The sequence below is a fragment of the Astyanax mexicanus genome, chromosome 18 (genome assembly GCF_023375975.1).
Source record: "Astyanax mexicanus isolate ESR-SI-001 chromosome 18, AstMex3_surface, whole genome shotgun sequence".
NCBI classification, from domain to species: Eukaryota; Metazoa; Chordata; class Actinopteri; order Characiformes; family Acestrorhamphidae; genus Astyanax; species Astyanax mexicanus.
The window spans coordinates 43,032,628-43,048,768 of NC_064425.1; the positions used below are offsets into that span (position 1 = coordinate 43,032,628).

Sequence of the window (16,141 nt, forward strand, 5' to 3'; positions counted from 1 at the left end):
ATTTTCAGGAAGATATGCTGTTTTTCTTCATCTAGCATTGAATTAAATGCTGAAATGAATGGTAAGAGTAGCCTGTTGCTGTCTTTAAGTATTATTTAATGAGATTCTTGTGACACAGACTCTCTTTCACGGTTCTGGCGTGTAGTTATTGTCCTTTTTTTTAACGCTCTTACAGTGAGGTAGCTCTGGAGTCACATGACTGTCTGCTGTTATTTGTAACATTAGCTTGTTAATGCAGCTCAGGGGATTTCCTCCCTCAGTCCGGTAAAGACGGATCTGCTGAGATGTGTTTTATTATGAGCAGCTCGAGGTCGTGAACTGTGTGTTTTTGCGGGAACGAGAGTCACTGTTTGTGTTTTGTGCTTTAGACCCAGCTTACCCAGCAGCTTTACAGTTGTGTAGTTGTGTGTGTTGCGTGTTCAGACTTGTTTCAGGGGCCGCTGAAGGTCTGTAGGTGTGTTTTGCGGTTCACGAGGGGAAGTGCAGCAACAAAAGGTGTCCGTGCTGATTCAGCCCGGCGCGCTCTGCTGCACTTCTGCTGCTTTATTACAGTGATTGTGGTCGACTGCATGCCATTAAAGACTAGCTGTGTGAACCGGCTTCAGGGTGCACATTACGGGGGGTATTAGGGGGGAAAAAAAAGACTTCAAACCCCCCCCCCCCCCCCCCCCCCAAAAGGGGTAAAAACTATAAAAATGTAAATACACTTCTTACATACAATGTTAAATACTACAAAAACAATGCAGCATCAGTGCCTAGAGCAGGAGTGTCCAAACTACGGCCCGCGGGCCATTTGCGGCCCGTTTACTTTTTTGGAGCGGCCCGCGAGGTATTTTAGAAATAGAATGAAAGTTGTCCCGCTGTTAAGCAGGTTTTTATAATGTGAGATTCAAAGTTTGAACGCTAGGTGTCAGAAACGGGCCAAAGAGTCTAAAAGCGGAGAGAGTGCGCATTCTAGCGCAAAGAACGGGGCAAAAGAGTCTAAAAGTGGAGAGAGTGCGCATTTCTAGCGCAAAAAACGGACCAAAGAGTCTAAAAGTGGAGAGAGTGCGCATTTCTAGCGCAAAAAACGGACCAAAGAGTCTAAAAGTGGAGAGGGTGCGCATTTCTAGCGCCAAACAGTCTAAAAGCGGAGAGAATGTTCAGTTGTAGCGCAGAAAAACAGGCCAAAGAGTCTAAAAGCGGAGAGGGAGTGCATTTCTAGTGCAAAAAAAGGGGCCAAAGAGTCTAAAAGCGGAAATCGTTATTGATCAGCCATAACATTATGATCGCTTGCATGTACGGATGCACAATGTCAATGTCAATCTGAAAACAAAAAATACACTTTTGGTAATCAATTTACTTTGTCTTTTTACTGATTCATTCATACATCTCCCCTTAACATTTAATATCGTATTCCTAGTGTGAAAATATGTGGATGATGAATTAAAACGTAATGGTGAGAAAGCTAATGAAAGATAGCAGCCAGTAGCATTGTGTGTGTGTTTTTGCAGGATTAACTGTGGATTTTGCTGTATAATATATTATCTATGAAGGTTATTGTGTGGTGTATATATAATTCGCACCCTGACCGGCTTCATAATAACAGTGTTGTCTGGGTGCTGCTGAAGCTCAGATGAGTGTTTTCTCTGCTCAGGTCTGGATCTGGTTGTGGAGCTCTGCGTCTGAAGGGCGTCTGAAGCTGGGCCTGAAGGCAGGGTTCAGGCATGGGGCAAACCCTCTGTGTAATTTCCTGTACGCCGTGCTGAAGTTGGCACTGATCCTGAGAAAACAAGGCTGGGATAAAGAGGGAGGGGGGACGCTTTCCCAGATTGACCTCAGGGCATGACTGTAAACCAGTGTCAGAGTGGGAATTCATAGACTGGGAACTGGGAGGGCTCAGAACTGGGAGCTGTGGCCTGTTCAGGGCTGGTCAGTTGCTGTAGAGTTATACAGCTGCTGGAAAAATGTCATGTTTCTGACAAAATTGGGCAAACTGGTTTAAATTAACCAGTTTAATTAATATAAATCCATCAAAATGTACATGGATGGGCATTAATATCACAATACAACTGATATCTCTACCTTCCCTGATAAAATCAGGGTACATTTTAGTATTTATCTCCACGAAAATGCACTTAAATTGCTTATATTTTCTCAAAAACCGACAGTCTGCCTTATAATGCGCTGTGCATTTATATATAAATTCTACCAGTCAGGTGTTAAGGAGCAGTAAAGCCACTCCACTGAAGTACAGAGTTATAAGGGTGAGTTTTTAGTGAAGTTTCTCCAGCACTAAGGCTGGGAGCAACATCATTAGCATTAGCATCAACCGCTAACTGCAGCACTAGCTCTTTTGCCATTCAGAGATTGTGAGTATATTGAAGTGTAGGCCGCGTGTTTACCGTGTTAAAACAAGATACGTAGGACGAATCGCTAGCTGATAGCGTTCTGGGTTAGCGCTGAGGTTAGCGGCTAATGCTAATGCTGCTGCACCCAGACTTAGTGCTGGAGGAACTTTACTGAAACCTAATTGTGCATTAGTCACCCAAATAAACAGTTTTCAGGAGAGAAATCTGTGTAGATTAACATTCGGCACTCGTTTTACTTTGAAAGAAAATGTTTTTTTTTTGTTTTGTTTTAAGAATTACAGTTTTGTTTACTTAGCTGCTTCCCCTATTTTCCCCATTAGAAGGGAAATATGGCGACACTTGCTCACTTTGTTGTAGGCATCCTTACTAGTGTTGCTTAAAGCGCTTTATAATCTGGTGCACCTTATATATGAAAAAATTGACCAGAAAATAGATGTTTATTGATTGTGTGCCTTATAATCCAGTGCGCCTATAGTCCACTTTTATAAATAAAATAAAATAAAAAACTACTGTTCTCTTTTAGGATTGATTTTAAGGTGTTAGTTCCTTATGTTACTTACTTATAAGGCTTTACACAGCGATGCACCAGAATACATTAGTGAACTGCCAAGTTCCCCTGATGACTAACGGGTCTCTGAGATCCTCTAACATCTTTAAAAAAAACAGTAAAAAAAAAAAAAAAAAAACACTTTTACTTTTTGGCTTTCGAGAGTGATCATGGGAAATGTGCCTAACTTTTTTGTGGTTTGAATGGGCTGTTTTTATTTATTTTTTTATTTGATCATTATTTATCTATCATTCTTTAATTATTTACTTTATTTACTTACTTTTTGTGTTTATTTTTTATCACTTTAATTGTCTAATAAAAAAAAAATCCTGACCCTCTGATTACGCTTGTGTTTACTCAGATTGCTCAGAAGTATGACACTCAGAAGGAGGAGGAGCTACGCTACTGGATCGAGGAGGTGACCGGCATGCCGATCGGAGAGAACTTCCAGATGGGGCTGAAGGACGGAGTCATCCTCTGCGAGTGAGTGTATTAGTGAGTGTGAGTGTGTATGAGTGTGTGTGTTCGGTCTGAGTCAGGGCAGTTTGTGTAATTTAGTATAATCCTGAACTCGTCTTCTGATGAACCTGCTCTTTATTAGAGACCCTCCCTTGTGTAACTACAGTTTGAGTTCTGTGAAAAAGACTGATGAGGAACTTAAGCCAAGAGTAACACCAAGAACAAATACTCAGTTTAATCCTAAATCAACACTGATGTCCTGCAGGAAGGTCTGTTTCTATTTGTCATTATTTGGACATTAACATGTGGTTTGGAAAGCAGATCCAGAGAGTTGGAGTTGAGGAGGCTGTAGGGTTGAACACTTTCTGCGACCATATTATTCCTTTTTTTGCCAACATTAACTGTATTACAGTCACTGTGTTCAAGGAGAACTCTGGTGTAAAATGTACTTTTAGTGTATTAAAACATGATAAAAAAAAAAAAGTACTTAGGGGGTGTGAGTACCATGTACCCTCCGGGTGGGTAGATGGCGCTCTCTCTCAACATCACTACTAGGGTGATGTCCGCAGAAATTGGCATCTGTGAGCTGATGTATCAGAACCGAGTCGCTGCGCTTTCCTCCGAGCGTTAGCGCTGTGATGCTACTCGGCAATGCTGCATACACCTGGTGTGTTGGGGCATTACTAGTGATAGGGGGAGTCCTAGTGAGTGGGTAATTGGCTGTGCTAAATTGGGGTGAAAATGGGGAAAAATTAGAAATAAAATTATATTTAAAAAGAAAAGTACTTTACCTTTTGTTAAATTAGCCCACCTCCGCTTTCCCGCAGCTTTCTGAGATCCAGTGTTTTGTGCATGTTGCCCAACAGGCTTTTTAGAATGGATGATATGGGGCATTTCTTGCCCCCGCAGATAAATCGCCTTTTTCTTTGCATTTTAATATAGACAGTAATTAGATATTTTCAGCAACAACTGGAATACATGCATTTCCAAGAAACAAATTGTGCAATCTGCTCAACTATCCTACCTATTCCTTTAAGCTCGACATACAATTAAATTGGTAGTCCACAAATTTAAATTGTCGACATTGTCGATTTTATCGACAAATCATTGTCGCACTACTTGCCATCAGCAGCCGGAGTCCGAGAGAGCACAGTTGACCATGCCCTCTCTGGGTGGGTAGATGGCGCTTTCTCAACTCATCACTCCCAAGTATGATGCTGGTCAGCACAGGCATCTGTTAGCTGATGTATCATAGCTGGGGATCCGTCGCTTTGCATTGAGTGTGTTGTGATGCTGCCTGGTCATGCTTATTTGATTGGCACCAGCTGGAAAAGAGTATGTATGGGAGGAGGTATGCACTGGTCTTTATCCTTTTAGTGATGGGAGCTTTACTAGTGATTTACTGGAAGCGTATAGAGTGGGTATGTGATGATAATAGAGAAAATGTTATTAACATTTTATAATTTAACAGACCAATGTAAACTCAAATGCTTTATTTCTTTTAAAAGTGGGTTTTAAAAATAAAATATTTAAGATTTCCCAACTGTGGAGTTAAAGTGAACAGATTTTACTCCCTGGCTTAAACCCTGTTGGCTGGTGTTCAGCACAGTTGTGGGATTTATCAGGTAATTGCTGTGCTTAGTGTGTCAGAGCTGATAAGTTGCATCCTGTGTGTGTGAATAGGGAAATCACTGAACTGTGCTCTGCTGATTTCAGCCACAACATTTCCATGCTGGTTTGGTTCCTCAATGTACCATATCGCCACTGTCTCGCAAACGCCTAGTGAAAATTCATTTTACAAAAGTAACTATGGAGCATTTCTATTTGTTTATTAAACATAAAGAAGAGCTGCCAGATTTCTAATTGGACAAAGTCAAAAACAATGAAAATGTAGATGCACATTTTTACAAGAGTATGCCAGTATTAATTTGATCTCTTGGGTATCATTTAGATTGTGATTTAACACATTTGTTTTATTATTAATTTAAGTTGTCCTTCCAGGTATATAATATTGATCCACAATGCTCTATTGAACTTTCAGCATTTACTCTTCTAATGAATAGCTGTTTCATTAAGCTTTACAGTATAAACCGTAGACTGTGTATAGTTGGACAGAGCATCGTCTCTCAAAAGTGAAGCCACCACAGGTCGGGCGCCCCCTGCTGTTCGGTTTCAGAAAGCTGTGTAACTCCACCCATCCCCATAGGTTTCAATGGCAAAACAGAACAACTTTCAATCACGTTTTTTTCTAATATACTGTAATTTTACCTCCATTATTTAAACGCAGCAGCTAGAGTAACGTCTGCTTATATTGGTAAATTTTTATATCCCCACAGAATTCGTTTTTTAAAACGTTATTCAGCTCTATTCAAAACAGGTGTGGTTATTGTAAAAGGGCTGGTTATGGGCGGGACCAATAACAGACCGTCAGCTCCGCTCTGCAGCCTGTGACCTCGAGGCAGTCCTCAGGGGCGGGGTTATTTAAATGAGTAGGCTGTCTCTCCACAGTCTTTCTCCCTCCTCTGGTCTCTACTGCGCAGACTCTGGTTTCAGGATCGGAAACATGGAGGAAGATTTTGGCTTCATTTTCATTGAATGAATGGGAACGGAGACACAGCGTCCATCTTTTTTACAGTCTCTGGTATAAACAGTTCTGCTGTAGTGAGCGGTGAGCGTGGTTAGGAGGAAACCCTGCTGGATACAGTAGTAGGAGTGTGCCAAAACAAATCCAGATAGAAATGTGACTGTAATGGTTACTCACTCTGTGTTCACAATCATTCAGCTCTACATTGGAAAATAGAATTCAGGAAATTCATATTAAAGTTATCAGGTTAGGACTGCACAATTATGTGTACATACTTCCTAGCACTGAATAGAGGTAATATAAAACTGTTATATAAAAGTGAGTGTGATTTAATTCAAGTATTAGCAGAATTAATAAAGTTATTGTACAAAAAAAAAAATTATTTTGTCATCATGGGAAATGGGGAGTAAATTTCTGTAAAGATGTTGATCTGAGATCTGAAATGAAATTGATGCATGGATGGATGGATGGATGGATTAATGAATGGGTGGGTGGATGGATGGATGGATGCATTGATGCATGGATGGATGGAAAGATGGATGCATTGATGCATGGATGGATGGATGTATGGATGGATGCATTGATGCATGAATGGATGTATGGATGGATGGATGCATTGATGCATGAATGGATGTATGGATGGATGCATTAATGCATGAATAGATGGATGGATGGATGGATGGATGGATGGATGCATTGATGCATGAATGGATGTATGGATGGATGGATGCATTGATGCATGAATGGATGTATGGATGGATGGATGCATTGATGCATGAATGGATGCATGAATGGATGTATGTATGGATGTATGTATGGATGTATGTATGGATGTATGTATGGATGTATGTATGGATGTATTGATGGATGTATTGATGTATGTATTGATGGATGGATGGGTGGATGCATGCATGGATGGATGGATGGATGGATGGATGGATGGATGGATAGATGGATGCATTGATGCATGACTGGATGGATGGATGCATGAATGGATGGAAAGTGTAATGTTGATACCGGTGTATTATCAAAATTAATAAAGTTATTGTACAAAAAAAGTTTATTTTGTCATCATGGGAAATAGGGAGTACATTTCTGTAAAGATGTTGATCTGAGATGGTGTTTACTGTAAGTGCTATGTAATTAAAACTTTATTTATTTATTTATTTATTTATTTTTTGTTTAGGCTCATCAATAAACTACAGCCCGGCTCTATAAAGAAAATCAACCATTCCAAACTCAACTGGCACAAGGTGAGATTTTCATTTTTATTTTTATTTTTTTTAGTGGATGTGCTCAGTTCCATCACCTGATTATTCCATTATTAAGCTCTGATTTACCTACTTTCTGTATGAATGTTAATTATATTTATTATAATATTAGTGTTTTTATGCATAAATAAATACTTACTTACTTTCACTATTACATAATGCTCTTAATTACTTAAATCTATTTTGGTATCTGTTTCGGTTTCAGAAAGTACAAGAATACACATGCTTGTACTCGTACTCTGTTACAGCCACTATTAATTTACACAGGGGACTAAAATAATGTATTAGCATGTGTGTAGAGATATAATATGATGTTAATTATTAAAGCATGTCTGTGATTTATGATGTTTGAAACCCCCAGCATCCCACTCTAATCTCTCTCAGTCAGTAGCAGCTCTGTGTGTAACTCTGCTGTACTGAAAGCTTGCTGGTAAATCCTCTTTTCTGTGGTTTAATGCAGCTCGAGAACCTGGGCAACTTCATCAAAGCCATTCTTGCATATGGCCTGAAGCCTAATGACATATTTGAAGCCAATGACCTGTTTGAGAGTGGAAACCTGACTCAGGTCCAGACGACTCTGCTCGCTCTGGCCAGCATGGTGAGGAGTTCATATACCGCACACTTCTTCTCAGAGTGACGCGTCCTAACAGTTCCTTCAGGAAATCCAGTAAAGAACTACAGGCACGGCTTCCCAGAAAGGGAATGAGACTAGTCTTTAACTACAACAAACTAGACTCAATCCCTGTCTGGGATACTAATATAAACCTATATATTTAAAAGTATATATATATCTTTTTTTATGTAACATTTAAATCTGATTATTATTATTATTATTATTATTATTATTATTATTATTATTATTATTAGCCTTTTTTCTGCTGAATTGATGCATGAATGGATGGATGGATGGATGGATGGATGGATCGATGGATGGATCGATCGATGCATGAATACATCGATGCATGGATGGATGGATGGATGGATGCATTGATGCATGAATATATGGATGCATGGATGAATGAATGGATGCATGGATGGATGCATTGATGCATGAATGGATGGATGGATGGATGGGTAGATGGATGCATTGATGTATGGATGGATGGATGCATTGATGCATGAATGGATCAATGGATGGGTAGATGGATGCATTGATGTATGGATGGATGGATGCATTGATGCATGAATGGATGGATGAATGGATGGGTAGATGGATGCATGGATGGATGCATTGATGCATAAATGGATGGATGGATGTATATATAAAGTATAAGTGTAATGTTGATACCCGTGCATTTTGTCAGTTGTGGTTTTGTATTTTAGTACTATATCACTACTTTATGTGAATGGTTCACCTAATTCTGCACAATATTCTTTTTGTGTTTTTGTTTTGTTCTATTTTGTTTAAAAGGCAAAAACCAAAGGTATGGACACCAAGATAGATATTGGTGTGAAATATGCAGATAAGCAAGAGCGCAGCTTCAACGATGAGAAGATGAAGGCCGGCCACTGTGTTATCGGATTACAGGTGAGGAGATTTATCAAAACTTCAGATTTTATCCACAACAGGCTACTATACCTACTACTACTATAACTACTGCTACTACTATAACTACTACTATCACTACTACTACTATCACTATTATTACTACTACTATTACTACTACTACTATCACTATTATTACTACTACTATCACTACTACTACTATCACTATTATTACTACTACTATCACTACTACTACTATCACTATTATTACTACTACTGTTACTGCTACTATAACTACTGCTACTATACCATCACTACTACTATCACTACTACTACTATCACTATTATTACTACTACTATTACTACTACTACTATCACTATTATTACTACTACTATTACTACTACTACTATCACTATTATTACTACTACTATTACTACTACTACTATCACTATTATTACTACTACTATTACTACTACTACTATCACTATTATTACTACTACTATCACTACTACTACTATCACTATTATTACTACTACTATCACTACTACTACTATCACTATTATTACTACTACTATCACTACTACTACTATCACTATTATTACTACTACTATTACTACGACTACTATCACTATTATTACTACTACTATCACTACTACTACTATCACTATTATTACTACTACTATTACTACGACTACTATCACTATTATTACTACTACTATCACTACTACTACTATCACTATTATTACTACTACTATCACTACTACTACTATCACTATTATTACTACTACTATTACTACTACTACTATCACTATTATTACTACTACTATCACTACTACTACTATCACTATTATTACTACTACTACTATCACTATTATTACTACTACTATCACTACTACTACTATCACTATTATTACTACTACTATTACTACTACTACTACTATCACTATTATTACTACTACTATTACTACTACTACTATCACTATTATTACTACTACTATCACTACTACTACTATCACTATTATTACTACTACTATTACTACTACTACTATCACTATTATTACTACTACTATTACTACTACTACTATCACTATTATTACTACTACTATCACTACTACTACTATCACTATTATTACTACTACTATCACTACTACTACTATCACTATTATTACTACTACTATCACTACTACTACTATCACTATTATTACTACTACTATTACTACTACTACTATCACTATTATTACTACTACTATTACTACTACTACTATCACTATTATTACTACTACTATTACTACTACTACTATCACTATTATTACTACTACTATCACTACTACTACTATCACTATTATTACTACTACTATTATTACTACTACTATCACTACTACTACTATCACTATTATTACTACTACTATCACTACTACTACTATCACTATTATTACTACTACTATTACTACTACTACTATCACTATTATTACTACTACTATCACTACTACTACTATCACTATTATTACTACTACTATCACTATTATTACTACTACTATCACTACTACTACTATCACTATTATTAATACTACTATTACTACTACTATAACTACTGCTACTATACCATCACTACTACTATCACTACTACTACTATCACTATTATTACTACTACTATTACTACTACTACTATCACTATTATTACTACTACTATTACTACTACTACTATCACTATTATTACTACTACTATCACTACTACTACTATCACTATTATTACTACTACTATCACTACTACTACTATCACTATTATTACTACTACTATCACTACTACTACTATCACTATTATTACTACTACTATCACTACTACTACTATCACTATTATTAATACTACTATTACTACTACTATAACTACTGATACTATACAATCACTACTACTACTACTACTACTATCACTACTACTATCACTACTACAACACATTCCACAGGCCACTACAAGGTTCCCTAGCTTCCAATGACAAAAGTCATGGGACATGTTACTAGTTCCTCCCCCCTGACTTGTGGCATGTCAGAGACTGATACAGTCATGTTAATAGAGGTAATGTAATTGTGAGATGTGAGTGTAAAGGACTTTAAATCAGTAAAGCCACATTACTATGTTGTTCATCAATCTGTAATTTAATTGTGTGTGTTTTTGTGTGTGTGTGTGTGTTTGTGTGTGTGTTTGTGTGTGTGTTTGTGTGTGTGTGTGTGTGTATGTGTGTGTGTGTGTATGTGTGTGTGTGTTTGTGTGTGTGTGTGTGTGTTTTTGTGTGTGTGTGTGTGTGTGTGTGTGTGTGTATGTGTTTGTGTTTGTGTGTGTTTGTGTGTGTTTGTGTGTGTTTGTGTGTTTGTGTGTGTTTGTGTGTGTGTGTGTGTGTGTGTGTGTGTGTGTGTGTGTGTGTGTCTGTGTGTGTGGTTCCTGACAGTGTATAGCACTGTGTGAGTAGTTTTCCCTTTGGGAAATTGGCGTAATGTAATTTCTCAACATGACGTCTGTTGTGAGCTATAGTGATTCACACAGGATACATTACAGAGACTGGAGCAGCTACTTGTTTTTTTGCTGAAACATGTTTACAAATTGAATACCATCCACTGTAATCTGGTTTACTCTAGCCACTTCTCTCTGACTGAGTTAAAGTAGTTTTGACATTTAGTTTAGGAATTTACAGCCAGCAGTCAAGACTGCAGCTTCTTTACTGTTGTTTTTCACATTTCAATGCATTTTACACATTTTATATTTCAATAATGAAGAAGTGATAAAATCACTTGACCATGGGTCACTTTATTGTAGTGTCGCCTGTTTTAAAATGTGAATTACTATCAATAAACGTATATATTTTCATATGCAAGGCGCATTTTAAGCGACACTAGTAAGGAACAGGGGTGTCTCCATGTTTCCCTTCTGATTCAGCAGGTTTTGCCGCTGAGTGGTGGTGAGGGGGAGGTAAATAAAGTAAAGCTAAGCATCGTAAACACAATTGTAGTCCTTTAAAAAAACAACTCGTGAGCGCTGAATGTTAATCTATACAGATTTCTTTCCTGAAAACTGTTTATTTAGATCAGTTTATTTAGGTGCTTCGTTTACGTTTAAAGTAAGTTCAGATTTCCAAATTTCTCCAGCACTAAGGTTGGAGCATTAGCATTAGTAGCTAACCAATAGCGCTAGTGATTAATGGCTAATGCCTTCCGACAGTGCTATGCTGAGGAACCCTGAGTATTCCAGTAGCCCAGGGTGCTATCAGCTAGCAGTTTGTCCAACGTAGCTTGTTTTAGCTAGTAAACACGCAGGCTACTGTCCGATATATTTATATATATATATATATATATTTATATATACTCACCAACCAGACTGGAAGTATCAATGCCATGCTAACTGGCCTCCTAGGCTTATTATAAAAGAACTGATTGGATAGAAAACATCTCTGCCCTCTAGTGGGTGGGGTTTAAACACAACACAACACTAAATGACCCTTTCTGACACCAATCTTTACACCCAAACTATTCATTAAAAATCTGTACTGTTTATGATTATCAGTACAGTATTTCCCAACATATAATATTTATTACTTGGATATCATAAACAGTGTTTTTTAACTCAATAGGACTGATGATATTTTTAACCCCTGCTTCTCTCTCTTCTCTAGATGGGTACGAATAAATGTGCTAGTCAGGCTGGAATGACGGCCTACGGCACCCGAAGACACCTATATGACCCAAAGACCCAAACAGACAAACCCTACGACCAGACCACCATTAGTCTCCAAATGGGTACAAACAAGGGAGCGAGTCAGGTAACTACATCTCTCTCTCTCTCAAATGATACGTTTGAGACCTGGAATAATATAAAATCACCCTTGCAGCTAAACACTGTGGCAACACCCTTGCAACCACATCGAATACAATAGCAAATACCTGAAATGGTGGAATCATAGTTTTGAATAAGTGAATGAGTGTGTGTTTAGTGCATTTTATAATCCAATTATTTAGAACACAGAAATTGTCAGTAATTCAGTACAATGTATTTACATGAACCTAGGTAAATCTCAAATGATTTGTAGATTGTTCTCTGATCAAAGAAATCAAATAATTAAACGCGACTTTTGAAATATTAAGGTACTTTTATTCTGTAACGGTATTATGTATTCTGCAAGGTCTCATTCCGTCATTTGTACATTCATTTTAAACAGTCTACTTCTGGTCTCTAATATGACGTTCATAGATACCTGAACATCTCTCTGATCAACTTGTATTTCTGAGGATTTTCTTTTACTAACTACTGCAGACAAGGGAGGCTGAGAAACACTCTCATATGCAGCATCATAAACAACTAGAAAGACCTACTGTATTTCACAAAGAACAAGAAAAATGGATTTTAGCAAAATGAGAAATATATTTTGTCATGTTTGAATCATGTTTAATCCTCTTTTTTTATTATTATTCTTTCAATTTTCCTTGTTATTCTCTTACACGTTTTTCTCTTTGTATTTTCTCATTTGTAAAGCACTTTGAATGAACATCTATATGAAAGATGTTCTATAAATAAACCTGTCTCCCCTTTTACCCTTTTCTCTTTTCCTTTAGGCTGGTATGTCTGCCCCCGGCACCAGGAGGGACATCTTCGACCAGAAAGTGGCTCAGCAGCCGATGGACAACTCCACCATCTCCCTGCAGATGGGCACCAACAAGACGGCGTCTCAGAAGGGCATGAGCGTGTACGGCCTGGGCAGACAGATCTACGACCCCAAATACTGCTCCTCCCCCACCGAGCCCGCCCCCCACTCCAACGGCAGCCAGGGCACCCGCACCAACTCCGAGATCAGCGACGCCGACTACCAGGCCGACTACCAGGGGGAGTACCACCACGAGTACCAGCCGCAGTACCAGGAGGAGTACCGGGGCCACTATGACCAGGGCATCGATTATTAGTTAGACCTCTGGAGCTCAGTGTTAAAGGAACAGCTCTGAGAGTCTGGGAGAGGCGAGAGCTCATGTTGCCAACAGTGATCGAGTTGAATGATCAGCCAATGATCAGCTAACAACAGAAAGATCAGTCCAGCAGCTGCTTCTGTTCACTGTGTATTATTAGCCTTTTGTAGCCAAGCTGTTCCTTTAAGAGATGAATGTCCTTATTTTTATTATTATTTTTATTTTTTTTGTCCTTTTTTTATTTCAACAGGGCAAGATTACTTTCCTTGCTGGCCTTCATGTGTTTTTTTTTTCTTCTTTATATCGAGGGAGCTTAATTTTTTTTTTTTTAATAATAATAATCATTCCTTTTTAGACTATCAGTATTTTTTTTTTGTTTTTGTTTTTTTTTTTATTTAGGATTTTTTTTTTTCTCATTATTATTTCAAAGCTTTAGAATATTTTTTTAGGTATGATACAATACAATGATACAGATATGCAACCACCCGGATCAAAATTAAAGCCCTAGCAACCAAAAGGAATACCATAGCAACACCCTAGCAACATCATACAACATAATACACACTTGAAACTATTAATGATACAGTTACAGTATAACATCTGCACCGACCTGTGATTGGTCATTTTGGAACGACCACCAGAGTCACCAAATCATGTTTCCACATTATTCCAGATGGTTGCAATAAAAATGGTTGGTTATAATCATTCCTTATTAAATTATGTTTTTATTTTATTATTATTTTTTAGGATTTTGTTTTATTTTTAGTTACACAGAAATCTGTCTTATTATTATCTCAAAGCTTTAGAACCTTTTTTAGGTATGATACAATACAATGATGCAGATATGCAACCACCCGGATCAAAATTAAAGCCCTAGCAACCAAAAGGAATACCATAGCAACACCCTAGCAACATCATACAACATAATACACACTTGAAACTATTAATGATACAGTTACAGTATAACATCTGCACCGATCTGTGATTGGTCATTTTGGAACTTCCAAAGTTTCCACATTATTCCAGATGGTTGAAAATAAAATTGGTTGGTAAAATGTCGTTTTTAATCAGCATTCCTTTTAGATTATCAGTATTTTCTCTTTTTTATTTAGGATTTTTTAGGTACACAGAGAACTGTCTTATTGTTGTTATTTTAAGGCTTTAGAATCTTTTTTGGTACTTTTTAAATGACCATTTTTAAAGACGTGTGTGTTTTTTTAAGGCTGAGCATAATGACCGATAGCCATAGCACTATCTATTGAGCCTTTATCTAGACTCTCTCTCCTTTTTTTCTCTCTCTCTCTTTCTCTCTCTCTCTCTCTCTGTCTCTCTCTCTGTTTGTTGTGCTGAAATCCTTGAACTTGACCACAGCGGTGGGAGGGGTGAGAGCAGCTATTCCCAAAAGGTTGTGTAGTTCCCAGGCTAGGCCAAGGACCAGACTGTTGCTGTTTTAGAGTAGTTTTAAAGTACAAACCCTGTTTTTAACCCTGTAAATTCTACACTTTTAAAGGAGAACCCTGGTCTGAAATTGACCTGAGGTGTAGTGAACCATGGTGACTAGTAGGAACTTTTGTTGAATAGCTCACCTCTGTTTTTCTTTAGCATGCTGAAATACAGCACTTTTAGCTGATGCTCCCAACAGGCTTACAATTCAAGCAATAGGGGCATAAAGTTATTTATGCAAAGAAATTGCTATTTTTACACAGTTAGCATCAAGCTAACTAGGCACTGAAAGCTTTGAAAGAGCACAGATGATTATAGTTTGGTTCAAAAGTGCCTAATAATAATTTTCAGCATGGGCAACTCTATGCCCCTATCACTTGCATTGTAAGCCTGTTGGGAGCCTCAGTTAAAAGCGATGTATTTCAGAATGCTGAGGAAAAATGGAGGTGAGCTATTTTACGTACGTTTGTACTCTTTTTCATGTTTCACTACAACCCAAGTCCATTTCACACCAGACTTCTCCTTTAAAAGAAGAGATTAAGCCAGGTTTCGGACTACACAGCTTAATCAGTGGAAATTCAGTACTTTTATAGCAACACACAAATTACTTCAGTACTCCAGAGTATCACAATACCCAAATTCAGTACTCAAGTAGTTAAATCTACGCATGCTTGTACACTCCTTCTTGCACTTCTTGCTACTCCCATTTCTGGTTAAGCCACACCCACTGTAATATTTAATAAGAATTCATACTGAAGTCAAGATATGTTTGTAGCTATGAGAGAGTATGGAAAGAGGAAATTTTGAAACAAAGCTCAGCCCTGCAGATGACTCCTTAAATAAAAATAAAAAAGGCTTAAATTTGTTAACCTTTTATAAACAAACAAAAAAATAAAATCTGTGCAGATTTAATGTGCATTTATTGCTTGTGCCATATTACCACTGTTTTAGAAACCCTGCCCATTGCTTTGTCCTCATGTATTTATTGCCGTTGTCTGTCAATAGAGACCTGCAGTCCTGTTGAGTAATTTTTTATGAATAAATTTTTACATTTCAAA

General features: G+C 37.5%; 1 protein-coding gene across 1 annotated transcript in view; it reads left to right on the top strand.

The window, feature by feature from the left end:
- The window catches only part of LOC103046041 (calponin-3), a 53,245-nt gene extending 37,104 nt beyond the window's left edge, over positions 1 to 16,141 (top strand). Inside the window, exons 2-7 of the mRNA XM_022680195.2 lie at positions 3,260 to 3,381; positions 7,128 to 7,194; positions 7,673 to 7,810; positions 8,624 to 8,740; positions 12,359 to 12,505; positions 13,296 to 16,141. Of these exons, the coding sequence (XP_022535916.2) occupies positions 3,260 to 3,381; positions 7,128 to 7,194; positions 7,673 to 7,810; positions 8,624 to 8,740; positions 12,359 to 12,505; positions 13,296 to 13,640 (936 nt within the window). The 3' untranslated portion in view covers positions 13,641 to 16,141. The remainder of the gene's footprint in view (positions 1 to 3,259; positions 3,382 to 7,127; positions 7,195 to 7,672; positions 7,811 to 8,623; positions 8,741 to 12,358; positions 12,506 to 13,295) is intronic.